The sequence below is a fragment of the Scyliorhinus torazame genome, chromosome 5 (assembly GCF_047496885.1).
Source record: "Scyliorhinus torazame isolate Kashiwa2021f chromosome 5, sScyTor2.1, whole genome shotgun sequence".
In the NCBI taxonomy this organism is placed as follows: Eukaryota; Metazoa; Chordata; class Chondrichthyes; order Carcharhiniformes; family Scyliorhinidae; genus Scyliorhinus; species Scyliorhinus torazame.
In genome coordinates this window covers 10985178-10997598 of record NC_092711.1, presented here as the reverse complement: position 1 = coordinate 10997598, position 12421 = coordinate 10985178, and the positions used below count along the sequence as shown (strand labels likewise).

Sequence of the window (12421 nt, the reverse complement as noted above, 5' to 3'; positions counted from 1 at the left end):
CGCACGCCGCTGTGTGCCTGCGTGGTCGCACGCCGCTGTGTGCCTGCGTGGGTGCGGGTCGCTGTGTGCCTGCGTGGGCGCACGTCGCTGTGGGCGTGCGGGGCTGTGTGCCTACGTGGTCCCGCGTTGCTGCGCGCCTGCGTGGTCGCGCGTAGCTGCGTAGCTGCGTGGGCGCGCGTCGCTGTGGGCGTGCGGGGCTGTGTGCCTACGTGGTGCTGCGTGCCTGCGTGGGCGCGTGTCGCTGCGTGCCTGCGTGGGCGCGCGTCGCTGTGTGCCTGCGTGGGCCGGTGTCGCTGCATGCCTGCTTGGGCGCACGTCGCTGCGTGGGCGCGTGTCACTACGTGCCTGCATGGGCGCGCGTCGCTGTGTGCCTGCGTGGGCCGGTGTCGCTGCGTGCCTGCTTGGGCGCGTGTCGCTGCATGCCTGCTTGGGCGCACGTCGCTGCGTGCCTGCGTGGTCACACGTCGCTGTGGGCGTGCGGGGCTGTGCGCCTACGTGGTCCCGCGTTGCTGCGCGCCTGCGTGGTCGCGCGTCGCTGCGTACCTGCGTGGGCGCGCGTCGCTGCGTACCTGCGTGGGCGCGCGTCGCTGTGGGCGTGCGGGGCTGTGTGCCTACGTGGTCCCGCGTTGCTGCGCGCCTGCGTGGTCGCGCGTCGCTGCGTACCTGCGTGGGCGCGCGTCGCTGCGTACCTGCGTGGGCGCGCGTCGCTGCGTACCTGCGTGGGCGCGCGTCGCTGTGGGCGTGCGGGGCTGTGTGCCTACGTGGTCCCGCGTTGCTGCGCGCCTGCGTGGTCGCGCGTCGCTGCGTACCTGCGTGGGCGCGCGTCGCTGCGGCCGTGCGGGGCTGTGTGCCTACGTGGTCCCGCGTTGCTGCGTGCCTGCGTGGGCGCGTGTCGCTGCGTGCCTGCGTGGGCGCGCGTCGCTGTGTGCCTGCGTGGGCGCGTGTCGCTGCGTGCCTGCTTGGGCGCACGTCGCTGCGTGCCTGCGTGGGCGCGTGTCGCTGCGTGCCTGCGTGGGCGTGCGTCGCTGTGTGCCTGCGTGGTCACACGCCGCTGTGTGGGTGCGGGTCGCTGTGTGCCTGCGTGGGCGCACGTCGCTGTGGGCGTGCGGGGCTGTGTGCCTACGTGGTCCCGCGTTGCTGCGCGCCTGCGTGGTCGCGCGTCGCTGCGTACCTGCGTGGGCGCGCGTCGCTGTGGGCGTGCGGGGCTGTGTGCCTACGTGGTCCCGCGTTGCTGCGTGCCTGCGTGGGCGCGTGTCGCTGCGTGCCTGCATGGGCGCGCGTCGCTGCGTGCCTGCGTGGGCCGGTGTCGCTGCATGCCTGTTTGGGCGCACGTCGCTGCGTGCCTGCGTGGGCGCGTGTCGCTGCGTGCCTGCGTGGGCGCGCGTCGCTGTGTGCCTGCGTGGTCGCACGCCGCTGTGTGCCTGCGTGGGTGCGGGGCTGTGTGCCTACGTGGTCCCGCGTTGCTGCGTGGTCGCGCGTCGCTGCGTACCTGCGTGGGTGCGGGTCGCAGTGTGCCTGCGTGGGTGCGGGTCGCAGTGTGCCTGCGTGGGCGCGGGTCGCAGTGTGCCTGCGTGGGCGCGGGTCGCAGTGTGCCTGCGTGGGCGCGGGTCGCAGTGTGCCTGCGTGGTCGCACGCCGCTGTGTGCCTGCGTGGACGCGCGTCACAGTGTATCTGCGTGGGTGCGGGTCGCAGTGTGCCTGCGTGGGCGCGGGTCGCAGTGTGCCGGCGTGGGCGCGGGTCGCAGTGTGCCTGCGTGGGCGCAGGTCGCAGTGTGCATGCGTGGGCGCGGGTCGCTGCGTTCCTGCGTGGGCGCGCGCCGCTGTGGGCATGCGGGTCTGCGTGGGCGCATGTCGCTGCGTGCCTGCTTGGGCGCGTGTCGCTGCGTGCCTGCTTGGGCGCGTGTCGCTGCGTGCCTGCTTGGGCGCGTGTCGCTGCGTGCCTGCTTGGGCGCGTGTCGCTGCGTGCCTGCTTGGGCGCGTGTCGCTGCGGGCCTGCTTGGGCCGGTGTCGCTGTGTGCCTACGTGGGCACGCGTTGCAGCGTGGGCGCACGTCTCTGCCTGAGCGAGTGTCGCTACGTGTCTGCGCCTCGCTGAGTTCCTGAGTGGGCGCACGTTGCTGTGGGTGTGCATCGCTGCGTGCCTGCTTGGGCACGCATTGCAGTGTGGGCGCACGTCGCTGCGTGAGCGAGTGTCGCTACGTGTCTGCGCCTCGCTGAGTGCCTGAGTGGGCGCGCGTCGCAGTGGGTGCGCATCGCTGTGTGCCTGTGTGGTCCCGCGTCGCTGCGTGTCTGCGTGGGTGGGTGTCTCTGCGAGCCTGCGTGGGCCTGTGTCACCGTGTAGGCGCGCCTCGCTGAATGCCTCGCAGTGTGCCTGCGTGGGCGCGGGTCGCAATGTGCCTGCGTGGGCGCGTGTCCCTGCGTGGGCGCGCGTCGCTGTGTGCCTGCGTGGGCGAGCGTCGCTGTGTGCCTGCACGTCGCTGTGTTCCTGCGTGGGCACAGGTCGCTGTGTGCCTGCGTGGGCACAGGTCGCTGTGTGCCTGCGTGGGCACAGGTCGCTGTGTGCCTGCGTGGGCGCGGGTCGCTGTGTGCCTGCGTGGGCGCCGGTCGCTGTGTCCCTGCGTGGGCCACTGTGTGCCTGTGTGGGCGCGTGTCACTGTGTGCCTGCGTGGGCGCGTGTCGGTGTGTGCCTGCGTGGGCGCTTGTCGCTGTGTGCCTGCGTGGGCGCGTGTCGCAGTGTGCCTGCGTGGGCGCTCGTCGCTGTGGGCGTGCGGGGCTGCGTGCCTGCATGGGCGCGCGTCGCTGCGTGCCTGCGTGGGCGCGTGTCGCTGCGTGCCTGCGTGGGCGCGTGTCGCTGCGTGGGCGCGCGTCGCTGTGTGCCTGCGTGGGCGCTTGTCGCTGTGTGCCTGCATATCGCTGTGTTCCTGCGTGTGCGCGCGTCACTGTGGGCATGCGGGTCTGCGTGCATGCGTGGGCCCGTGTCGCAGTGGGCGCATGTCGCTGCGTGCCTGCTTGGGCGCATGTCGCTGCGTGCCTGCTTGGGCCCGTGTCGCTGTGTGCCTGCGTGGGCGCGTGTCGGTGTGTGCCTGCGTGGGCGTTTGTCGCTGTGTGCCTGCGTGGGCGCTTGTCGCTGTGTGCCTGCGTGGGCGCGTGTCCCTGCGTGGGCGCGCGTCGCTGTGTGCCTGCGTGGGCGAGCGTCGCTGTGTGCCTGCACGTCGCTGTGTTCCTGCGTGGGCACAGGTCGCTGTGTGCCTGCGTGGGCACAGGTCGCTGTGTGCCTGCGTGGGCACAGGTCGCTGTGTGCCTGCGTGGGCGCGGGTCGCTGTGTGCCTGCGTGGGCGCCGGTCGCTGTGTCCCTGCGTGGGCCACTGTGTGCCTGTGTGGGCGCGTGTCACTGTGTGCCTGCGTGGGCGCGTGTCGGTGTGTGCCTGCGTGGGCGCGTGTCGCTGCGTGGGCGCGCGTCGCTGTGTGCCTGCGTGGGCGCGTGTCGCAGTGTGCCTGCGTGGGCGCGGGTCGCAGTGTGCCTGCGTGGGCGCTGTGTGCCTGCCTGGGCGCGTGTCGCTGTGTGCCTGCGTGGGCGCGTGTCGCTGTGTGCCTGCGTGGGCGCGTGTCGCTGTGTGCCTGTGTGGGCGCGCGTCACTGCGTGCCTGCTTGGGCGCGTGTCGGTGTGTGCCTGCGTGGGCGCTTGTCGCTGTGTGCCTGCGTGGGCGTGCGTCGCTGCGTGGGCGCGTGTCGGTGTGTGCCTGCGTGGGCGCTTGTCGCTGTGTGCCTGCGTGGGCGCGTGTCGCCGCGTGGGCGCCCGTCGCTGTGTGCCTGCGTGGGCGAGCGTCGCTGTGTGCCTGCGTGGGCACAGGTCGCTGTGTGCCTGCGTGGGCACAGGTCGCTGTGTGCCTGCCTGGGCGCGTGTCGCTGTGTGCCTGCCTGGGCGCCGGTCGCTGTGTGCCTGCGTGGGCGCGTGTCGCTGTGTGCCTGTGTGGGCGCGCGTCACTGCGTGCCTGCTTGGGCGCGTGTCGGTGTGTGCCTGCGTGGGCGCTTGTCGCTGTGTGCCTGCGTGGGCGTGCGTCGCTGCGTGGGCGCGTGTCGGTGTGTGCCTGCGTGGGCGCTTGTCGCTGTGTGCCTGCGTGGGCGCGTGTCGCTGCGTGGCTGCGTGGGCGCCCGTCGCTGTGTGCCTGCGTGGGCGAGCGTCGCTGTGTGCCTGCACGTCGCTGTGTGCCTGCATGGGCACAGGTCGCTGTGTGCCTGCGTGGGCACAGGTCGCGGGTCACTGTGTGCCTGCGTGGGTGCGGGTCACTGTGTGCCTGCGTGGGCGCGTGTCGGTGTGTGCCTGCGTGGGCGCTTGTCGCTGTGTGCCTGCGTGGGCGCGTGTCGCTGCGTGCCTGCCTGGGCACGTGTGCCTGCCTGGGCGCGTGTCGCTATGTGCCTGCGTGGGCGCGTGTCGCTGTGTGACTGCGTGGGCGCGCGTCGCTGCGTGCCTGCTTGGGCGCGCGTCCCTGCGTTGGCGCGGGTCGCTGTGTGCCTGCGTGGGCGCGTGTCGCTGTGTGCCTGCGTGGGCGCACGTCGCTGTGGGCGTGCGGGGCTGTGTGCCTATGTGGTCCCGCGTCGCTGCGTGCCTGCGTGGGCGCGCGTCGCTGTGTGCCTGCACGTCGCTGTGTTCCTGCGTGTGCACGCGTCGCTGTGGGCATGCGGGTCTGCGTGCATGCGTGGGCGCATGTCGCTGCGTGCCTGCTTGGGCGCGTGTCGCTGCGTGCCTGCTTGGGCGCACGTCTCTGCGTGAGCGAGTGTCGCTACCTGTCTGCGCCTCGCTCTGAGTCTGTGTGGGTGTGCATCGCTGTGTGCCACCTAAAAGGTGGGTTCTGTGTAGACGGGTGGAAAGTCGAGGGGAGGTGATTCCAGTTCAGCTTTGCAGTCAGTCCCTTAACACTTACTTTCAGCCACTACCCGTCTCTGCTGAACATTCTGTCGTCCATCATAGCCCGAGAGCAAAACCGGCGAGTGGTGGACAACGTGTGTGGGGCTGTGTCCCGCATGATGATGACGAATCTGGCAGGAGTCCCCGTGGAGCAGGTACTTAATAATGAACGCACAGACAATAATAATGATCTTCATCGTCACAAATAGGCTTACATTAACACTGCAATGAAGTTACTGTGAAAATCCCCGAGTCGCCACATTCCGGCGCCTGTTCGGATACACAGAGGGAGAATTCAGAATGTCCAATTCACCTGACAGCACGTTTTTCGAGATTGTGGGAGGGAACCGGAGCTCCCGGAGGAAACACGCTCAGGCACGGGGAGAACGTGCAGACTCCGCACAGTGACCCCGGCCGGGCATCGAACCCGGGACCCTGAGCTGCGAGGCAGCTGGGCTAAGCACTGTGCTACTGTGCCGCCCACCGTGATGCGGGTTTTTGTTCCTGCCCTGCGACATTGAATCCCTGCCCGGGAAGGATTGATTGACTTAACGTGAGCTGGACTTTCTGAATTTGGCAGGTGTCCTACCGCGCGTGTGCAGGGAGTATTCACGCCCCCCCTCCCACCGACCTCCCCCAAACAGCATTGACTATCTAGCCTCATGTGAGGTGTTGGAAGAATCATACCCCTGCACATATTGCAGACATAGAACAGTACAGCACAGAACAGGCCCTTCGGCCCTCGATGTTGTGCCGAGCATTGTCCGAAACCAAGATCAAGCTATCCCACTCCCTGTCATTCTGGTGTGCTCCATGTGCCTATCCAATAACCGCTTGAAAGTTCCTAAAGTGTCCGACTCCACTATCACAGCAGGCAGTCCATTCCACACCCTAACCACTCTCTGAGTAAAGAACCTACCTCGGACATCCCTCCTATATCTCCCACCCTGAACCTTGTGGTTATGCCCCCTTGTAACAGCTACATCCACCCGAGGAAATAGTCTCTGAACGTCCACTCTATCTATCCCCCTCATCATCTTATAAACCTCTATTAAGTCGCCTCTCATCCTCCTTCCCTCCAATGAGAAAAGCCCTAGCTCCCTCAACCTTTCCTCATAAGACCTATCCTCCAATCCAGGCAGCATCCTGGTAAATCTCCTTTGCACCCTTTCCAATGCTTCCACATCCTATAATGAGGTGACCAGACTGCACACAATACTCCAAATGTGGTCTCACCAGGGTCATGTACAGTTGCAGCATAACCCCGCGGCTCTTAAACTCAAGCCCCCTGTTAATAAACGCTAGCACACTATAGGCCTTCTTCACGGCTCTCTCCACTTGAGTGGCAACCTTCAGAGATCTGTGGACATGAACCCCAAGATCTCTCTGTTCCTCCTGTAATCCGCATTCAAATTTGTCCCACCAAAATGAATCACCTCGCACTTATCAGGATTAAACTGCATCTGCCATTTATCGGCCCAGTTCTGCATCCTATCAATGTCGTGGCAATGTCTTCAGCGGCGTAAGACTCATTGCTGAGCTCGCGCTGTCTTAACCTAGAAACCCCGTGGAGCTGGAAAGGACTAACAAACCGTATTGTGCATTGTTTTGAAAGGTATTTCCTGTCCTGGTCCGCTCGCTGCCCCTGAAAGAGGACCTTGAAGAAAATGTTACAGTGATTAACTGCATCACCTTTATGTACAAAAGCAACCCCAATCAGGTACGCGACCCGAGCAGCAGCAACAGCACAAGCTATCATGGTGCTTACACCATCAGTACGCACTGTAATAGGGATAGACACCGTCAGTACGCACTGCAATAGGGTTAAACATCGTCAGTACACACTGTAATAGGGATAAACAATGTCAAGATGCACTGTAATAGCGATAAACATCTCATTACACACTAATAGGGATAAACACCATCACGACGAACTGTAATAGGGATATAGACTCAGTGTAAACACCCGTCAGTACGCATTGTAGTAGGGATAAACACCCGTAAGTACGCATTGTAATAGGGATAAATACCGTCAGTACGCACTGTAATAGGGATAAACAATGTCAGGATGCACTGTAATAGGGATAAACACCATCAGTACACACTGTAACAGGGAGAAGCACCCATCAGTACGCATTGTAATAGGGATAAACACGGTTAGTATGCACTGTAATAGGGATAAACACCGTCAGTATGCACTGTAATAGGGATAAACAATGTCAGGATGCACTGTAATAGGGATAAACACCATCAGTACGCACTGTAACAGGGAGAAGCACCCATCAGTACGCATTGTAATAGGGATAAACACGGTTAGTATGCACTGTAATAGGGATAAACACCGTCGGTATGCACTGTAATAGGGATATAGATTCAGTGTAAACACCCGTCAGCACGCACTGTAATAGGGATATAGAGAGTGTAAACACCCGTCTGTACACACTGTAATAGGGATATAGACTCAGTGTAAACACCCGTCAGTACGCACTGTAATAGGGATATAGACACAGTGTAAACACCCGTCAGTACGCACTGTAATAGAGATATAGACTCAGTGTAAACACCTGTCAGTACGCACTGTAATAGGGAAATAGACTCAGTGTAAACACCCGTCAGTACGCTCTGTAATAGAGATATAGACTCAGTGTAAACACCCGTCAGTACGCACTGTAATAGGGATATAGACTCAGTGTAAACACCCGTCAGTATGTACTGTAATAGGGATATGGACGCACGCAGCATGTTTTAATATTTTATCATTTAAATAATAATCCCTTTTGCTGTTATTCCTACCAAAATGGATAACCTCACATTTGTCAACATTGTATTCCATCTGCCAGACCCTAGCCCATTCACTTAGCCTCTCCAAATCCCTCTGCAGACTTCCAGTATCCTCTGCACTTTTTGCTTTACCACTTATCTTAGTGTCGTCTGCAAACTTGGACACATTGTCCTTGGTCCCCAACTCCAAATCATCTATGTAAATTGTGAACAGTTGTGGGCCCAACACTGATCCCTGAGGGACACCACTAGCTACTGATTGCCAACCAGAGAAACACCCATTAATCCCCACTCTTTGCTTTCTATTAATTAACCAATCCTCTATCCATGCTACTACTTTCCCCTTAATGCCATGCATCTTTATCTTATGCAACAACCTTTTGTGTGGCACCTTGTCAAAGGATTTCTGGAAATCCAGATATACCACATCCATTGGCTCCCCGTTATCTACCGCACTGTTAATGTCCTCAAAAAATTCCACTAAATTAGTTAGGCACGACCTGCCCTTTATGAACCCATGCTGCATCTGCCCAATGGGACAATTTCCATCCAGATGCCTCGCTATTTCTTCCTTGGTGATAGATTCCAGCGTCTTCCCTACTACCGAAGTTAAGATCACTGGCCTATAATTACCCGCTTTCTGCCTACCTCCTTTTTTAAACAGTGGTGTCACGTTTGCTAATTTCCAATCCGCCGGGACCACCCCAGAGTCTAGTGAATTTTGGTAAATTATCACTAGTGCATTTGCAATTTCCCTAGCCATCTCTTTTAGCACTCTGGGATGCATTCCATCAGGTCCAGGAGACTTGTCTACCTTTAGCCCCATTAGCTTGCCCATCACTACCTCCTTGGTGATAACAATCCTCTCAAGGCCCTCACCTGTCATAGCTTCATTTCCATCAGTCACTGGCATGTTATTTGTGTCTTCCACTGTGAAGACCGACCCAAAAAACCTGTTCTGTTCCTGAGCCATTTCCTCATATCCCATTAATTAAATCTCCCTTCTCATCCTCTAAAGGACCAATATTTACCTTAGCCACTCTTTTTTGTTTTATGTATTTGTAGAAACTTTTACAAACTGTTTTTATATTCTGAGCAAGTTTACTCTCATAATCTATCTTACTCTTCTTTATAGCTTTTTTAGTAGCTTTCTGTTGCCCCCTAAAGATTTCCCAGTCCTCTAGTCTCCCACTGATCTTTGCTACTTTGTATGTTTTTTCCTTCAATTTGATACTCTCCCTTATTTCCTTAGATATCCACAGTCGATTTTCCCTTTTTTTACCGTCCTTCCTTTTTGTTGGTATAAACCTTTGCTGAGCACTGTGAAAAATCACTTGGAAGGTTCGCCACTGTTCCTCAACTGTTTCACTCTAAAGTCTTTGCTCCCAGTCTACCTTAGCTAATTCTTCTCTCATCCCATTGTGATCTCCTTTGTTTAAGCACAAAACACTAGTGTTTGATTTTACCTTCTCACCCTCCATCTGTATTTAAAATTCCACCATATTGTGATCGCTCCTTCCGAGAGGATCCCTAACTATGAGATCCTGAATCAATCCTGTCTCATTACACAGGACCAGATCTAGGACCGCTTGGTCCCTCGTAGGTTCCATTACAGACTGTTCTAGGAAACTATCGCGGATACATTCTATAAACTCCTCCTCAAGGCTGCCTTGACCGACCTGGTTAAATCAATCAACATGTAGATTAAAATCCCCCATGATAACTGTGTTGATCCCCAAATTTCTTTCTCTGTCAGTCTGGCCTCAATAAAAGTTGAGATGGATTCGCACGTAAAAAGAAGTTATTTATTTAGCTTGCAAGCTTGAATCATCTTACAGAAACGTAAGAGACATCCAGCCTCTTACACCCCAGAAAACGACTGAACTAAAAGACAAAGGGATCTCTGCAAAATCAATTCAAATGGTATCAAGTTTCACATACTCGACGGACATAGGTCAGCCTATGTCCCTCCTGACCTGTTCGATCTATTCTGATTGGCTCACTTCCAATCCCTTTCTCTGGCCCCTATCAATGCAGCATCACTCTCATAGACACACCTCTTCCTGCTTTTTCCATGCGGTCTCAAACCCCTTTGTCCCTAACTGCCAGAATCAAAGTGGCTTATTTCTACATTACATTAACTAGTATCTCTAAAGTAACTATTTTATATCACATTCGGCATTCCCTCCTTTTATCATTCCATGATAACCGAACTATCCAATCCATAGCTACGGTTCCTCATCTAAAAAGATCCGTCGCTGCATTTCCAATTCCTGTCTTAGCCCCCCTTCATCTGCCTCACCCTCATGGATTTTAACAGTTAAATTTTTTTTCCGGTGATTGGGGCGGTGATCTGATCTAGTGCACCCCGCATTCTACCCATCACACATTTAAGGATGGCCAGGCCCACAAAGATGCAGCCGATAGCTACCACTAGATACATGGCCATATTTATCAACCAGTCCTTCCATCCTCCAAATCCCCAGTTACCCCAAGAGTCAGGATCCTGCATCCCGTCCAAGTGATCCCGTATGCGATCCATAAATTTAGTAATGTTAGCGGTCAAGTCCTGAACACCCATGATACACTTGCCCTGTACTATGGCGCATACCACACCCTCACGGGCCAGAAGATAGTCAAGAGCATACCGGTTCTGCATTGCAAACAACCGTAGCTGAGACAACTCCTTGGTTATTGCCCCGAGGGCTCCCAAGGTTTACTACCCGGGTTTTCCTCAGTTTGGCCTTTAACTAACTTAAGTGTATCTCCCGGTAACCTACGTTCTAGCTGTACTTCCCTTCTCATACACCCCGTCCTCTCTCTAGTCCCTTTCTCTTTCTCATGGTCTCTTCCTACACTCTTCTGACAGCCTGATGTTACCTTTATTGTACCACTTTTAACACATCCAAAATCAAATTTACATGTATTCCAAAAACAAGGCAATGTCCACATAATGTTCCCTTCCCATCGCCGGGACCGGTGCAGCTGCTTCATGACTCCTGCATTCTCCTTAACTTTGATGACCTTCCATGAGTCGATACCATGTCCTCGTATATGGGGGCAGCGAAGAACATCACCTTTGCATAGGTGATGTATCCTTGTAGATTGGTTGGGGCTACACAGATACATAATATTCCCCTTTTCCATGTCCATCGCCAATAACACGCCAAGCGAAGTGAGGCCAAATATCAGACAGACGATGCGTAGCCACTCCATCATGCTCCACACCTGTAAAATAGCACTGGAGAAGGGAGGCAGGTTAGTATCCGACCTTTTACAGTAGTGGAGATGGACTCAATTTACAGTGATGTAGGTGGAACCAAGCACTTCGCCCCTCCACTTTAACTGCTGTGGGGGTGGTAAGGAGAACTTGGAAGGGCCCGTCCCATCGCGGCTCCGACTCCTTCCTAGTCCAATTTTTGACCATGACATAACTACCGGGCTGGACTGAAAGTGAGCTAGGTACTGGGGCAATGGCTGGTGAGCCGCGCGGACTTGGCCATGGAGTTCCTTGAGCACTTGCGTAAGGGCTAGAACATAGGCGGTCATTTCTTCAGTCATCTGATGAAACTGAACCCGTCTGGGAACCTGCAGGCTCCAAGGAGTTCTAAGAGGCCTGCCATAAAGAATCTCGGCGGGAGAGAGCCGGGCTGGTCCCGCAGGTGTAACCCGCAGCTGGAAGAGGGCAACGGGGAGCAACTTAAGCCATGTCAGTCCCGTGTCTGCTCTTAATTTAGCCAATTTAGTTTTGAGGGTCTGATTGTGTCTCTCAACCACCCCGGCCGCCTGCGGTCTGTAAGCACAGTGTAACTGCTGGCATATGCCCAACTGGGAGCAAAACTCCTTGTTAATTTGTCCAATAAAATGAGGCCCATTATCAGAACTTAACTGAGCTGGTATACCGTACCGGGGAATGATTTCCCTCATCAAGACTTTAACCACAGTAGCAGCTTTACTATAGATAGTCGGATACGCCTCGACCCATCTGCTGAACACATCCACAATGACCAAAACATATTTGTAACATTGACACCTTTCCAACTCAATGTAATCCATTTGGAGCGTCTCAAAGGGACCACTGGGCAACGGGGTTTGCCCCTTCCCACAAGGGATACCTTTTCCGGTGTTATATTGCTGACAAATCAAACACCGATTACTGATACTTTGGGCCAACCCCTGCATTTTAGGGTGCCACCAAGTGTCCAGCAACAAATCACTAGTCCCTCGAGCCCCACAATGAGATGCAAAGTGTACACATTCAATGACCCATAAAGCCAGCACATCAGACATACAAGTCTGATGTGCTGGCGTGGTCCATAAAGAGGAAACAGAATCATATGTACAACCTAACAGTTTCCACATTTGTTTATCACTCTCAGGAGCGTCCTCCTGTAACCTTATGACGTCTTGGATGGTTGGCATTGACTTGTCAGAAGCAGACATATTCATAGTAGATCGTTTAGTCTGACTTAACATCTTAGGCACCATCACTTGCTGAATTTGCGCGGCTGTCCGCGCTGCACAATCTGCTCGTTCATTACCAACGTCAACTGGGGTTGTACCATTCGTGTGGGCAGCGCATTTAATAACGGAAATCTGCGCGGGCATAAGGAGGGCCTGCAGTAGGTCATTAACTAAACCCCGGTGGGATATTTGACCACACATAATCATGTCAGGTTGTTCTGACGAAATGTCACTCAAATCGCCCCTTATTGTGGTAGTTACCTGAATCAAGG

General features: G+C 56.4%; 1 protein-coding gene across 1 annotated transcript in view; it reads left to right on the top strand.

Annotated features, from left to right (window-relative positions):
* Positions 1-12421, top strand: part of ipo4 (importin 4) — a 186908-nt gene that overhangs the window by 129525 nt on the left and 44962 nt on the right. The window contains exons 27-28 of the mRNA XM_072501599.1: positions 4927-5059; positions 6520-6624. Of these exons, the coding sequence (XP_072357700.1) occupies positions 4927-5059; positions 6520-6624 (238 nt within the window). The remainder of the gene's footprint in view (positions 1-4926; positions 5060-6519; positions 6625-12421) is intronic.